The 16052-nt window shown below is 36.0% G+C and overlaps 1 protein-coding gene across 1 annotated transcript in view; it reads right to left on the bottom strand.

Annotated features, from left to right (window-relative positions):
* LOC128491389 (collagen alpha-1(VII) chain-like) overlaps positions 1-16052 on the bottom strand; it is a 118786-nt gene that overhangs the window by 71199 nt on the left and 31535 nt on the right. Inside the window, exons 25-49 of the mRNA XM_053463713.1 lie at positions 15051-15238; positions 14198-14287; positions 13206-13223; positions 12961-12987; positions 12521-12592; positions 12139-12219; positions 11908-11934; positions 11076-11120; positions 10432-10500; positions 10083-10178; positions 8041-8067; positions 7469-7522; positions 6742-6813; positions 5864-5923; positions 5398-5433; positions 4759-4803; positions 4624-4659; positions 3688-3732; positions 2771-2806; positions 2443-2478; positions 1875-1907; positions 1358-1429; positions 902-961; positions 574-609; positions 94-174 (exon numbers count right to left, since the gene is read on the bottom strand). Of these exons, the coding sequence (XP_053319688.1) occupies positions 94-174; positions 574-609; positions 902-961; positions 1358-1429; positions 1875-1907; positions 2443-2478; positions 2771-2806; positions 3688-3732; positions 4624-4659; positions 4759-4803; positions 5398-5433; positions 5864-5923; positions 6742-6813; positions 7469-7522; positions 8041-8067; positions 10083-10178; positions 10432-10500; positions 11076-11120; positions 11908-11934; positions 12139-12219; positions 12521-12592; positions 12961-12987; positions 13206-13223; positions 14198-14287; positions 15051-15238 (1442 nt within the window). The remainder of the gene's footprint in view (positions 1-93; positions 175-573; positions 610-901; positions 962-1357; positions 1430-1874; positions 1908-2442; positions 2479-2770; positions 2807-3687; positions 3733-4623; positions 4660-4758; positions 4804-5397; positions 5434-5863; positions 5924-6741; positions 6814-7468; positions 7523-8040; positions 8068-10082; positions 10179-10431; positions 10501-11075; positions 11121-11907; positions 11935-12138; positions 12220-12520; positions 12593-12960; positions 12988-13205; positions 13224-14197; positions 14288-15050; positions 15239-16052) is intronic.

The raw sequence follows: 16052 nt of genomic DNA, 5'->3' as shown, positions 1-16052 counted from the left end.
ACATGGCAAACACCACGATAAACTTAATATATTATAGATTTAGTTCATGAAATTACTGTCCTGTGAGGACTCTACTGTTGACTTTTTACTTACATCTTTACCTCTTAGTCCAGGTTGTCCAAGTGTTCCAGGTACTCCAGGCTCACCTTTCTCACCTTGTCCACCACTATCTCCCTGTTCGAAAAACAAAAACATCATAATTTTAAACCATGCCCATTATTGGAGATGTGTGAGCGATGCAAGTGCAGTACCATTCTGTTACAATACTAATCTATAGATGGAACATATTTACTGTAGTCTAATTATTTTTCAGGACTCAAAAATCTAGAACTGTTCTTCGGCAAGGAAAAAATTACTATTCACTATTAAGAGTTCAAGTGCTTGTCTTTTTGTCTGTATGCATTTTATTTAGAAGCATTTTAATGTTCAACCAACAGGACATCAGGATAAATTATCACATGGAGAGGAAGCAGTGCTTTGTTTCACTTACAAGACAAAAAATAAGGCAATATATTTTAGCCACTAATCTCCAAGTTAACAAAATCAACATGACTGTCAAACATGATAACTTACTTTTTGTCCAGGTTTTCCTGACAATCCTATGTTCCCCTACAAACAAAGAAACAGAAGTGTTCGCTAATGCTAAAATGTCAAGCAACTTTTTTGAGAAACATTAAACATTGTGCTCCCGGAACTAACAGCCTCTTTCATAGCATTATGCTAGACTTATTATATGCAAGATTATTTAATTGCCTTCATAGTTTCAACTACAATCTGGACCAGAGTTTCCATTGCAATCAAAAGAACTTAAATTTAGTCATGCATAAGAATATATAGAGACATTTTAGTTTAGTATAGTATAGTATGAGCTACTGTATATATATAAAACCCATTTACTCACTCTTTCTCCAAGATCTCCTTTTAATCCTGGCTGCCCGGGAATACCAAATCCTGGTTCTCCCTTAAAAAAATAAAATCAATGTGGCCAACAGATAAATATATGGCTTTATATACAGCCCTGGAGTGCCCATTTGGCACACCAGGCAAATGACCAGTGGGCACTCTATACTCACCCGATCTGCCTCTCCAATGGCAACCCACATATTTTTTACGCAGTGTACTAAATTGTTACAGAAAGATCCTTGTATGGCATAAAGTGTATAAGTAACTATAAAATAGCTATTTTCTTTTTATATAGTGCCATCAATGTATGCAGTACTTTTTATAGTACATTCAAAGGATATGACAAAACCAGAATTGACAAACTGAGACAAATAGATACGATAAAGGTAAAAAGGGTCCTGCTTCCAAGCAGCATAGCTTAGAAGCAATGATCTTTTAATTTCTATTGCTGTACCTTCACTCCTTTGTCTCCTTGTTCTCCTTTGGTGCCTTTGGGTCCCAGTGGTCCAACGGGTCCAATATCACCCTACCAAAAAAATACACGCAGGAAATGTGAGAGTCAGTGGGGATCCAATTTAAAAGTTACATGGTGTATATGAGATGGTGTATATTTGATACATAGTAAATATACTGAGCATCAGAAAAGCTCTTCTTGGCAGCGGCTGAATTGTTTTAGCCACCTTGGACTTCTAGCTACATGGCAGAGGGTTCTAGAGTTGTAAACGTGGTATTATCACTATTTTAATCAGTGGCATGTTCTTGCTCTGCACCCGAATCAGTTTTATTATGTTTTCATAGAAAATGCAAACTGTACTATTTTTTCCAAGGGATTCAGGTAGGGTTATAATATACAGAATGTTACACTGTATCACTGTACATACATATATATATATATATATATATATATATATACATACACGCCACACATATGACATATATAGCCTACAAAAGGTATATTTTTGAGGACTTACCCGGGAACCCTTTTTACCAGTAGGTCCAATTACCTAAGGAATGTAAGAAATATACTGGTGAGTTATCTGAAGCCAATAATTTTGGTGTACTTGAAACATTGACTAAAGGGTAATTTACCCTAAAATTAAGAAAAACAGATTTATGATTTTACTTATCTTAGTGCACATAGTGAACATGCCCTACAATCATATGGAGGGCCTCATGCTGGTTGAGAATCATGGGGGTTGCCTCATTAACATTTATTTTACTTTACCATGTATACTTACAGTTCCTTAAAAATGTACGCATAAATACAATGAAAATCAAAAGTGCTAGAAAAAAATAATTTTATAACTGATCAATTCCTGGTTTCAGCACCTGTCTTTAGTACTCGTATGCAATAAACTATATTAAACATTCTAATTTCTAGATTCTGTATTATTTTTGGGTAAATTAATCATTGGAAACTAATGAACTTATAAAATACATAGCCCAAACACTTTTAATTTTTTAATGGCTTTTATAAAATGTATTCAATGTATTTAAACATATTTCACCCAACATTAGGTTAACATTGATTATAATTACCCCCATAGCTGGAGCTCCAGGAAAACCTTGCAGTCCCTATAAATGGGAAACAAAGAATACATATAAAAACAGTACTTGTCTGATGGAACTATACTATGTGTAGAAATATTCATTATGTTACCAAAATATCTCCTAAAGCTAAATATGATTCTTCCATGCAGGTGTGCTTTATAAACACAGATTTTTTTCTATAAGAATGCATTTAAAATAAACCTTTAAAATAATTGGCTTTTAACTTTAATTTTCAAAGAAATATGGCCACATTGAATTGCAGGCATATCATTAAAAATGACTAATCTCCTTTTATTTTCTAAACATATTTTCTTACCTGATCTCCTTTTTGGCCAATAGGTCCAGGAAGACCCTGTTTACAGACAAATACTTGTTTAGCACTTATTATATCACTCAAGCAATCACAGCCCAGAAAATTGCACTTCTAAAACTAGGATGCGTGATCATGTCCACTTATTCCGATAACAGATTCAAATTCTGTGGCAATTATTTTTATGCCATTTGCTCCCGTTACAAGAAAAGTCCAGTGCATTTTTACTACAGAACCTGAGAAAAAGTCTGTATTTAAAACTTAAAAAATGTATCCATGTGGGGTAATATTCTACTCAGGGGATGTTGTTGAACATAAATTAGGCCTTTTTTAAGTTGACCTTATTTATGGAAGAAATCTTAATTAAAATTGCCAAAATTAATTTTTTACTGTTTTTTACACAATAGATGACAATATATAATTTGTGTGGATACACTAAAAACGGAAAAGAGGAATCATGGTCAAGCAAAGAAATGCTATAATTGCAAAAAAAAAAACAACCTCCAGTCACTTAGTCGGGTAAAACCCCGGTCACAATGGGGTTAATGCTAGTTGCCTCCTGGTTCCAATGAGGTATTGTGGCAGGATGTGACACAAAAATAATCAAAATCCACAAAGCACCTTCTGCCTTGATGTTTCTTAAAAACACTCCCAACATCAAAATTGTCAAAGACGGCCAGTGTGATTGGAAATATGTCTAGAGAAGATTTTTTCTAACCCTTTTTGGGGGCTTTAGTGACACATTCTTAGCCTGGTAAGGCTTTTAGAGTAAGAATATTGCATGTTATGTACAGAAATGTACAGATGCTTTTTTGTTAATGTAATGTTGCCCTATTTTTACTACTGCGTTGTTCAAGTGATTTTAGGCAGCCAACACTTATGTTTAAAAAAAGGAATCACTTAATAAGTTATTTTTTACTTACGGCAATCCCGGAAGGACCACTTAGTCCCACATCACCACGTTCTCCCTGTAGCAAAATATTGTGTGAAAAACTACATTTTAGAGAACAGTACCATGTTTTTTGTTTGCTTGTTTCAATCTGAAACCTTCTTCATAAGGTGCCAAATGTTGCTGTCTTTTTTTTAAATGTCGTCAAACTAAATGTTCTTGATTATTTATGTAATTAATTTCAGTACTTTCTTTATTTCTGTTCCCTTGCAATGGCGTGTGAAATCCACGATAAGGTACCACTGTCAAATTAAATGCTTAAAAATATTTATCGCTCCATACAGAGCTATATTTAAATCATGCTAAGTTAGCTAAGGGCATTAAAAATGGTATATTCTCTGCAGAGGACTTGTCTAATAGAACTATGGAGGGAAAACCACCTGGCTTGGTAGAGTTGTGTTCCAAAGTTGCAGATGGAACTGGAAAGGGACTATGGCTATTGAGTTTGAACACTGAGATGGAAGGAATTATATTGCTATTAGGTTTTACTGTAGGTTTTATACAATTATTATGGATGCTATAGCATAGAGAGATTGTATTAGCACATGTTTAGCTTTTTAGTTGGTCATAAAATAATTGAGTTCACGTAAATCCAGCTGCTGGTAGAATATGTATGCGGCTGTACACTACGTTCTTACACTCGCACAACATCAAGCTGCTTGTATCCAGCCCATAGCCATTCATTAAAGCACTGGATATGCTGCAAGAGTAAGGTGAGTGGCCCACCAGGCATTTGCCCAGTTTCTAGATGGCCAGTTTGAGTCTGAGCACTAGTGCAACTTGGATAAACTGGGCTGAACTCACTCCATGTTCATAGAGTAACTAAAACCTTTTGCGGCATTTAAGAAAAAAAGTTGTAAACTATAAAGGCTATAAAGAGTGATGACCTCTGTTCAGATATGAAACTGACCTTTTCTCCCTTTTCTCCATCTTGACCTTTTTTGCCCTAAAAGTAAAATAGGAAACAAAAATGGCAGGTACTGGAATTTTGTTACAGAGAATATAGAAACATGTACTCATATTATTCTATATGATGCCATCTTACCCTCAATCCAGGTACCCCTTCCACACCTTGGATTCCTTGGGCACCCTTAACAAAAATAAACAGCTTTGTATTATCTTTTCTATACTTTTTCTCTTCACATCACAAACATAAATCAATTATCATTGATCTAACTAGCAAGGATCTAGTGTATAAGGAGCTCGCTATGCTTCTGCTACAAAACTAACACATTGTTTGATTAATGCACAAATCCCATGCTAATATTGCAAATATCAATATTTCACATATATTCGAAATCCACTTTTCTTCTCTTTTCATCAATTGAGAAAGACGAAATATAGAAAATGAAATATATTGAAATGAAATATGTTATTCTGTATTGATGCATATTCCTATAATACTATCTGTGTTTGCAAGTTTACAATAACATTTGCTTGGTCCCTATGTTAAGAATACTAAGCAGGGAAGTCTACCAAAGTATATTACTGATTGCAAGCTTGTGTGCAGGACCCTCTATACATAATGTAACAGTTTGTAATGGTTTGGCTGAGTCTGTCAAATCCACTGTTGTTATACCCTTTATTTATTTTATTACAGTAAGAAGCTCCTTGTAAATTGTTGGCCGTACATAAATTAAAGACAGTAATACTAGTAGTATAAGGTTTTATTAATCGTACATACCTTTGGCCCTGGAGGCCCAATGGATCCAATAGAGCCCTAAAATAAATACATATTAAAAAATAAATACAGATATCCATTGAGTTATTCTACAGCAACTTGTCTAAAACTTCCCCTAGCAGCAAGCGGCACGCATGTAACTCTGGCAAGAACTTCAGCAGAACCTGGCTTTGCATTAACAAGCTGAAATCATGTGGGTCTTTATGTTTTTAATCAATGAAGGAGGCAATGTGAAGCCTTTTCTTGAAATTATATTTTGAGGGCTGCTAAGACAATGTATACACTCTTTGCTATTTAACTTTACAAGGAAAAAATTGAAATTGCATGTGCATTTATTCATTTACTGTTGCATTTTTTTGCTGAGTACATTGCTGATGATCTCAGTGTATATATATATATATATATATATATATATATATATATATATATATATATACACACACCGGTATATATATAAAATTATTTGTACCTTTTCTCCTGGTATTCCTATTAAACCGGGAATGCCTGGAACTCCTATACCCGCATCTCCCTGCGATAGAATGGCAGATCAGAATATAAAATCATTGGCAATACATAGTCTATGGTAATAGTTAAATGCCAACACAAAATAGTATCTGGATTCTCTATTGCAATCTGCATTACAGAAAGAAATTAAAAAAAATGGTTAGATTACATGATTAACGTCACTTTGCTAAAGGTGCACTTACAAAACAGATTTACTAGTTATTAATAGATTAATTAAAATAAAGCTGTGCATTGATACAGCCATTTGGATGAACTTGTACAAGAAGAGGCTTTTCTCAGACTTAATTCTTTAACCATGCAACGTTTTGCCTTACTTATAATTTTAGCTGGGGGCAATTAATTGCCATGTGACATAAAACAGGCAGCGATAGGCTGCTGTCGTACAAGCATAAACTACTTTTTAAAAAGGTTTGTGTTCATGATTAAATAACCAGAGAAAATAATAAAATGACAGATATGCTAAAGTTTTTTCCTTACAAGAATTTGCCTAAGGTAATAAAAAGCTGTTGGCCTGAGTGGGAAATGCAAAACGGTACGCTGTACAGTACACATTAGTATAAAATGGGGGAACTACATAGGTCAATTTGTTTATGTCTATTACTTCCAATATTATTAATATATTGGGGGAACCACTGACATGACCTCTCAATCTCTTTTGGTAATAGTGAGAGTAAAATGATCATTCCTATATTTACTAGAACTATACTTGATGAGGAGATGAACAAGTGTAGTTCTCGTCAGTGGCATGGTCATCAAGTAAATAAAAGTTACTATTTAAAAAATATAGATTGTATTAACCTGTATATGCTCTAAAAATATTACCTTTTCGCCTTTAATTCCTGGAACTCCTGGAAAACCATCCAGACCAATTGGGCCAGGTAAACCAGCTCTTCCCTTGAATCAAAATATTAATATGTCTCATCATCTGTGACTTTTGTACAATATTACAAGTTGGATGATATGCTCCTATGAAATTGAGATTTGTTTAGGAATCTGTTCCTTAAATCACTACAATCTCAATATATCTAACACATTCTGGAACTTATCTTCTCAAAATATTTATTCTCATTTATGGCGGATGACAAAAAAGGCAGATTCACTAGAAAATGTATTTATCACATACAGAATTTGTAACTATCCAAGTGAGAACAGCTTTACACATTTCTAAAAGCACAACCAAATTCATATATCAAAACTACCTAGAGTTGACACTTTTACAATAGGTGTAATTGGTGTGGATATATTTTGTTTAAAAATAAAGGGCTATTTTAACTCAAAGAAGCATAACAACAGATGTTAATATGGCTACTCTTATGGTATACTCATAAGAGGGGCTTCTAATACATATATTGTATATGGTTTGTTTCACCCTTCATGTGGTAATTTGGTGCACAGAGCTGTAAAAAGTAGGGTTTAGAAAAAGGGAAAGATCTGCTTTAATAAACCCCGTTCTTGTCTTGAAGGGATACTTCAAGTACGTAAGAGTGTGTCCCTACATCACAGAAATTGTGCAAACAGGTTAAAGGGTGTCCTAGAGTACGCAACTTACAGCTTCTCCTTGGTCCCCTCTATCACCTTTTGGTCCAGCTTTTCCACGAATGCCCTAAATAAATCGAAAGCAATTGAAATACCAAAATCAAACTTACTTTCACAAGCTTTTAAACTAAACTTATAGTTAGCAGGTACTTTTACGATAGTCAAATTTGAAACACTCCTAACATCTTTTGGAAATGTTTGATATGCACACTGTAGGTCTATTGTAAGAGGAGCTTTAGGTAGTATAATTATAATCCATGATGTGAGAGTATAGGTATGAGCCTGGGGGTACAGTCTTTTATTTGAAGAAGGGAAACTGAGTCTGGATTTCGATAAACCCATACAGTACCTAACAGAGAGAAGAAAGATCCTGGAAACGGTGTTCAAAGAGAGTGACAGGTTTAGCTACACAAGGAATACTACATGGGAATAGGGAAAACAAACATTCTTGACTGATTGACTGTGGGGATTTAGGAATGATAATTCAGACATTTCCAGGTAAAGGCATGAGAGACGTGCTCTGTGGCAGATCATTCTAAAGCTACTCTTACACACTGGCTTTCAAGGCAAATCATCTCTGCTTACCTGGCTCCCTGTTTCTCCAGGTTCACCCTAAAACAAGAAGATATATTAATGAAATGCAGATTTAATGTTGATAAAAAAGAATAAATTAGATATTTTGTAGAAAATGTACCTTATATCACTGTTTGAAGAAAAATCTACACACAGTTTTAACATATGTGACAAATATATATTCGACAGCTTCTAGAACAGCACTTTTGTTTTGAGTAGCTTAGTTTGTACTGCCCTTTTGAGTAGAACATGGTTCCAAGACCTCTTCTGGTATAAAGAAAGGACTCTGCATCATTAAAACGTATTCTACCAATAATTTACTGAATAAAATGCTGGTCCATAGATTATGCAAATAGACCAGAAAAAAAATGTTTTGTTTTTGGTCCTTTTGTTTCAGTTCGGATGCAATTTGGAAACAAAATTCTTTGTCACTCACACTTACTCACACTGGAAAATGAGACAAGGACATGGAGACAGTGTGAGAGAGAGAACATTAGATGACCGAGCGAGAGTGTGAGGGAGTGTGGGTGTGAGACAGTAAAAGAGCAACAAAATGCTAACAAAAATTTGGGGTTCTCTGCTTCATTTTGATTTGTTTTGATATGAGGGTCCCTGTTGGTTTGTTAGACAATCAAAGAAATTAACAGATTTTGCAAAACTGCACCAGAAAAATACTCTTGACTGTAGCCAATATGGTCACTACATAAATACAATATCTAGACTTAATTTCTAGAATTCTCTTATCTCTTGGAACATCCATAAAACATATAAATCACCCCAGGGAGATATTATGTTATTGTATTCAAGACCTACCGTATTTGCTCGATTATAAGACGAGGTGTTTTTCAGAGCAAATGCTCTGAAAAATACCCCTTGTCTTCTAATTGGGGTCGTCTTCTAATCAGACCTCAAATAGAGGTCTGATTATGAGACTAAGATCCAGATCCCCCGCACCGCTGCAGGGGACCTGGATCCTCCTGTCCCCCCCCCCCATTTAACACCCCCTGACACACACACTTACTGGTGCTTCCTGCTGTATTGCCGGGGCAGCCGGTTGACGTCTACGCGATCCGCGTAGACAACGTCCGCTGCAGCCGGAAGGAGGTGTGGCTAGCAGCGGGGGTTGTCTGCGTCCGTCGCGCATACCTTCCCCGACTGTCAGAGATCAGACTGTCTGATCTCTGATAGCCGGGGAAGGTATGCGCGACAGACGCAGACAAACCTCCGCAGCCAACTCCACCTCCTTCCGGCTGCAGCGGAAGGAGACGTCAACCCGCTGCCCCGGCAATACAGCAGGAAATTGGAAGCACCGGTAAGTAAGTAAGTAAGTTAGTGTGTGTGTGTGTTTTAAATGGGGGCATAGGGCATTTCTGGAATGCCTTATACCCCTATATGCCACTCTGGCACTTAGGGGGTTAAAAGGCATATTATGGGGCAGAGTGGCATATAGGGAGGTATAAGGCATTTCAGTAGGCAGAGTGGCGTTAAGGGGGCATTTAATAGAGCACTCTGCCTCCTGAAATGCCTTATACCTCCCTATATGCCACTCTGCCCCATAATATGCATTTTAACCCCCTAAATGCCAGAGTGGCATATAGGGGTATAAGGCATTTCTGGAGGCAGAGTGGCACATAGGGGGTCAAAAGGCATACCATGGGGCACAGTGGCATATAGAGGGTTAAAGGCATTTCATGGGCCACAGTGCCATATTGGTGTGGCAAGCCTGGGGGCAGATGTGCGTAACTGGGGGGCAGGTTGGAAAATACAAGGAAATAAAAACAAAAAAAATATTTTTCTCAATCATAGCTTTTATTAAAAAAAATTGTTTACATGAATTAACATTTACTGGTAAAACTTTTTTCCTTTAGGGTCGTCTTATATTCAGGCTTTTTCTTTTTTTCCTAAATTAATATTCAGATTTTGGGGGGTCGTCTTATAATCGAGCAAATAGGGTATATAGTGCAGCACCTAGCTCACTTTTGTGTACTTTTATTCATGTCACTTTTTGCATGAAAGAGTTTTAAATAGTTATAAACATAGTTATAAACACTAACCTTTACTGAAATACCCGGTGGCCCCTGTGGTCCAGGAAATCCTGGAAGTCCGGGTGGTCCTGGAAGCCCGGGAACTCCTGGCTGGCCTTTAGATCCCTAGGGAGAAGTGAATAATGACTATAAGGACATGCTCATAAAGCATAGAAAGCATCACAATTTCAAATCACATATTAAAAAACTTTAAACCACAAAAATTCAAACCACATATGCTAGTGTAGTATCCATATTTATATATACATATCTATCATAGTAATTTTTGGTAAATAGTGTATGGAAATAACATGTCCACTCAATGCACTTACTACATACCAAGTAAATGTAAACTATATTCTATAAAATATATACTTACAGGAGGTCCCGGTATCCCACTGACACCAGCCATTCCATCGAGACCCCCTAGCACATAGCCAGGCTCCCCCTGTCATATAAAGTAGGAAAAAAGTGATACAACAAACGATTCATCCAACACATTACACATACATCGCATTGCTTTATGAAATAATGCTCTTCATTCTGACCAGTTTTACTTGATGGTGGTTTATGGTTGATAGATCATATTGCATACATTTTGCAAACGTTAGCGTACACATCTTGTGAAACCACCCTTTTAAATTTCCTTTGATAAATGAAACCTTTACTGTATTCTGGAACTTATTAATAATGGCATAACACATTTTATTTTGTGATTCAGGGCACAGGCAAAATAGAATTCTAAACATTGAAAATTATAGATCTACTGTCTTTAATAGTTTTCCCTATTTTTAATACAAATAATGTATAAAAATGTTGGATTTAAAAAGGTTAAAAAGAGGGACTTAATTATTGCCTTACCCACTGTATGCTTCATGCACCTTTCTGTACCCAGCCCCTTTTAATAATTCCCTATCCCCTTTTGTCCCATCTAATATCTGATTTTTGCTGCCTAGATCTGGGGAGTGCCAGTAAAGGTACATCTGATCCTGATTTTAATTAGGTATATCGGGAAATACTTACCCTGTCTCCTTTTGGCCCAGGTTGTCCTGGATATCCTTGAGGTCCCTGATGTAAAACCAATGTTAACTCAAGAATATGTAATATCAGAATCCTACAGGACATTCTATAGATATGTTCGACATGATCCAGACCTCTGTATAACAGCTATTAATGCAACTGACAGCATGCACTACATTGTGTTATGCCAATGGAAAGCCCACTAGGAAGAATATCAACACAATTGGGGGCTGTATTCATTAGATCATGACTTAATGGGGGCGACAAACACAACAATTTGCTGACTATGCTAAGCCTGAAACAGTAATGCATAATTTACAGTTAAATCTGTCAGATGGCTTTTAAAAAAAATCTCACTATTTTAATAACTTAGAATGGGGAACATTTCAGAGGCTTGGAAAGAACTATATTTAATGTCTCCAGAGCATAAAAATCCAAATGATGCTGCCATACATGCTAGATATGCAGGGGCAAATCATATAAGTTATTTGGCCGCCCAGCAGGTATTATACCTTTTTTCATTGTTTGTTGGGCTGAATATTGTTTTTTGATGATACTTAACAGCGATGCTATAAAATATAATTAAAAACTGAAATCTTCTTATATTATAATGCATTATGCACTGCCAGGTTTGCCCTTCCAGGAGCGGATGCTCTATGGGTTAGGCTCTACATAATATATATGAAATATTCAACTCTATAAAATACATGACATTTAGTGAATACACAATCACGCATTACATATATTGTTAAATTAACTATTTATAACTTAAATTAAAAAAATAATTCTTGCATTGTAGCATTGTACCTGCATTGTCAATTATAGAAATACTTACGGGATCACCTAGGAAGCCTTTATGGCCCTACAAAGAAAATGTGAATATTTTATTAGTTTGACATTTGTTTGAATCCCCCAAACTATAGTATCTGTTTTAAAATCCATATGACTACATTATTTGTTATAGGTTAAGACTTCCTACTGTACATTGGGCCAGCCCCAGGTCAGAGGGTGCCAGCCCCAACCTGGGACCTATAAACAACATAGAATTACGTATCAATGTACTTACCATCTGTCCAGGTGGTCCAGGAGGACCAGTACGACCAGGACGTCCAGGAAGCCCAGGAACCCCGTCTTGACCAGGGAGACCCTAGAAATATAGCAAATAGTTCAAGATGATGAATTTACAATAAAATACTGATCACTGTTATATTTTATAATAATGTTGCTCATTAAGGCAATTTCCACCTCTATAATATTTGATGTATGCACTATGCAGTACCAAACTTCTGTGTTATATCAACAAATATTCTATTTCACAGTATATCAACTTATATAACTTGAGCCAATTTAAAAAAGGTTTACCGCCAACTACTAAAATCTACAGTATGGAGTCAACTTAAGGTGAAGAACTGTTCTACAGGAGAGAAATATATAGTATGTTTACTCACCCGCTCTCCCTTCTCTCCTTTGGAATTTAAATTGAAGGGATCAAACCCACCAGTTTGTAGACCTGTAAAACTCTATCAAAACATAATAAGGAAACATAAAATAACCATTTTGTAAGCTATTAATGTATGCAATTTAATTGACACTTAAACATCATGAAGCACCAAGGCACAAGTATGGGGCTTAATTCTAACAGTTCACACACATGCTATAGCTACAAAACCTTTTTTGTAGGGCCATCAGTAGCCTTTCTAACCATGTAGTCATGTAGTGACTTCTGATAAATTATCAATATATTATTCAAGTCAAAATGCATATGTACAGCTACTATGTTTTTTTAATGTCATCTAATGTGTATCCTTCTTCCTTTTCATTAACACTCTACCTAATTCTGAAAAGTAATTCCAACATCTGAGCAAATTAAGAAAAAAAAATAACTCACTGAATCTCCTGGAGGTCCCCTTGCACCCTATAGAAAAGTAAAACAAAAATCAGTTGGTGTTTAATTTAAAAAAGTACAAATTAGAAACCCATTCACTGCTGATTTTGACACTAAACATTTATTAAGAAGATTACTGACCAATATCTCCACCCAAATAGTTTCTACTTATCTTCAGGATCATCAACTTAGATTACTGAAATTATTGACTACTTTGGATTTAAAAAAGTTAGAAACATGTATTTTACCTTTTCTCCTTTTTGTCCCTGCAAACAATATAAACATAAAGCTGTATTATTTTATAAAATCAACGTACAGTACAATAGAAGATAAGACACAGGTAGTATCATTCTATAGTTTGGAGATAAGATGAAAAATCTGGGGCATGATACATACAAATACAATTGAGGGTTAAACAATGTACAGTAGGCCCATAGAGGTTGATTTAAAAAAAAAATGACAATACGTGGCATTGTATAAAATTAGATAATCCTTCCTTTAAATTTAATGCCCCCCCCCTGAACCAATGGGGAAGGGGGATATGACTGCTGGCCTATGCAGGGATGCTTTCTGTTCCTCTCATTCATTGGCTGTTTACAACTTTGTATCAAGCAGGTATACAAAAGTGGTGGCACTTTATTACTCCCTTTTCAACCAGGATCAGGCAGGGAGAAGATCTGGAACTTCACAACCCTCCCACCTGGAATAGATTGCTAGGAAGACTAATATTGGTATTTCAGGAACAGCGGCAGTGGTGGCCAACACAACTGGTTTGAAGCTCTAGGTGAATATGGTGAGTGTATCTGCCTGACGTGCTTTGTCGTCAGCTGGCAGTGGTTTCTTCCACAATTTCTCTGGTGATTTACATGGATTAATATTCTGTTGAGTCACAGCTGTGGTTTGTGGTCACCTTGCCAGCACCTAACTATATGGTATCCGCAACTGCGAAATTGGGAAAGACCAAGCCAGTGTGGGCTGCGGTGCAATACTAGTTTGAAACGCTTGGTGTATTTGTTGGGTATATCTGCCTGATGTGCTAAATCAGCGATCAGCTGACAGGTGGTTAATGTCCTCAAGCCTGGCGGTGAATATGTGTTCAATAAAGCAGTGGCCAAGCCCTTGCTCACATATTTTTGTCTGGTGTCTTATAAGGGAAGAGTAAAGTTATTTACTATATCTGTATGGATGCTATTGGCCAGTCATGTAAGAGAAATACTCAGTTTCAATGTAGTAATGTTACCTTTCCACATGTGATATTGCAGTGTCTCTCCTGATTCACAGGTGGTGGCTCTGGCATCTCAGGTTTCTCAAAGGATTCCTGCTTAACAAACTGAAAATTAGAAAACAGTGATTAAAAAGATAACATCGCAACAAACAGTTCTTTAATTCATGTCTTCAAAGGCATTTTTAAAAGATCTCCACAAATTGATTACATATATGATTACATATAGCTTGTTTAAATCACGATAACTAATCATTTTAGAGAAGAAGAAAACACAAACAATTTGGCCTGTTGAGGGTTGCAACAGTACAGTAGTTCACAGTGCTCCACAGAAAAGTACTATGTTGAGTGGGCACATTAAGTGCACGCTATCTGGAGGTGATGGGCAATGTACCCTCAATACATTATTTCACCAACAGACAGCACATTCTGAGTTTATGAATAATAATAATTATAATAATATATCTCATTTACTACTCCCAATTTTTCTCTGTTTTAGTAGGGTAATTATATGTTATCTAAGTTATGTAAGTATTTATATGTTGTACATCAACAGAGCAAATTTGAATTATTTCTAAAATGTTAGATGCACATACGTGTGTGTGTGTAGTGTGTTAAAATGCATATTATACCCATGATTTTTCAAAACCTATGGAGCTACATAAATAAAACCACATACACTCCACTCACTTAACAAATTGTGCACCAAAACTGCTTTCATTAATAGGGTTCTGCTTTATGATCTGTTTTGGTATTTACATGAAAAGAAAACAGATTATTAAACTCCTTAATGGAATGTGCACAAAACACATAAAATGAACAATGCATTTCATGTAATTAGTACATACTATTCATGGGTCTTGGGACTTACCTCAGTAGTATATGCTTTAGGCAGTTGTTCTGTTTCTGTGCAAATGGTATCTATTAGGTCCTGTATAATTAGTGGGAAGTCATCGAAACTGCTGATAAAGAAGATGTTCTCCAGGTTTCTGTGCATCATGATACCCTTCAACTCATCCACATCTGCAGCACCCACTCCTATAGCAATCATCCGAATGCCTAAAAGATGGTTTAGTGAGTATGTCTGTACAATATGGAAACAAATTAACTGCACCATGCTTACATAAACTTGCACCTACATGTGGATGTATTGACTATTACAAAATAATCTATTAGTCACAATAAGCATGTGTGTAGGGGCACCAAAGGTTTTGGGACCAGCAGTATATCACTGTATAATCTGTCCACTTTACAGTCACCGATCACATAGCAGGAGTTGCTTCCTAGACTATGTGTTGGGATACATCGTTTCTCAGAAGGAAAAACATGAATTATAAGGTGATATATTTTATTATAAACATTATAAACTGTCAAGTGGTATGTCAAAATGTAAACTCCGTGGTGTACTTTATGGTCCACCAATTGACAAATATTTTTTTGGTGACCAGAAGCTTTAAGTGATAATCCTAACAGAATATACTGAAAGCACTAATTAAAATAATAATCTGCAACACCTCATTGATAGATCAGACAACCAGAAAATAATGTACATAAAAGAACCTATAAAAATTTACCAGTTTACCAAGGGGAAAACTTATTAGATGACAGTTATGCCCAGTAATTTATTTAAATTGGAGACTTGCCCAGTAGAAATGTTAACCTGGCAAATGAGCATTTCCACTAAATTAAGAGTCTATTAAAAACCGCTTTGCCTTTGGGTCTGTGTATCTGGAAGGCAAGTTCCGCTCTGGTCTGGCTCACCTCAGAATTTGGTACAGCCGCCTTGTCTAGATTGTCCACCTAAAAACTAAAGGCTTGCAATGGTATAAAAAGGGATACATATGCTCACAGGGATATATTTCTATAAAGGTAA

Source organism: Spea bombifrons, chromosome 4 (genome assembly GCF_027358695.1).
Source record: "Spea bombifrons isolate aSpeBom1 chromosome 4, aSpeBom1.2.pri, whole genome shotgun sequence".
In the NCBI taxonomy this organism is placed as follows: domain Eukaryota; kingdom Metazoa; phylum Chordata; class Amphibia; order Anura; family Pelobatidae; genus Spea; species Spea bombifrons.
This window is presented reverse-complemented; position numbering and strand designations above follow the sequence as displayed.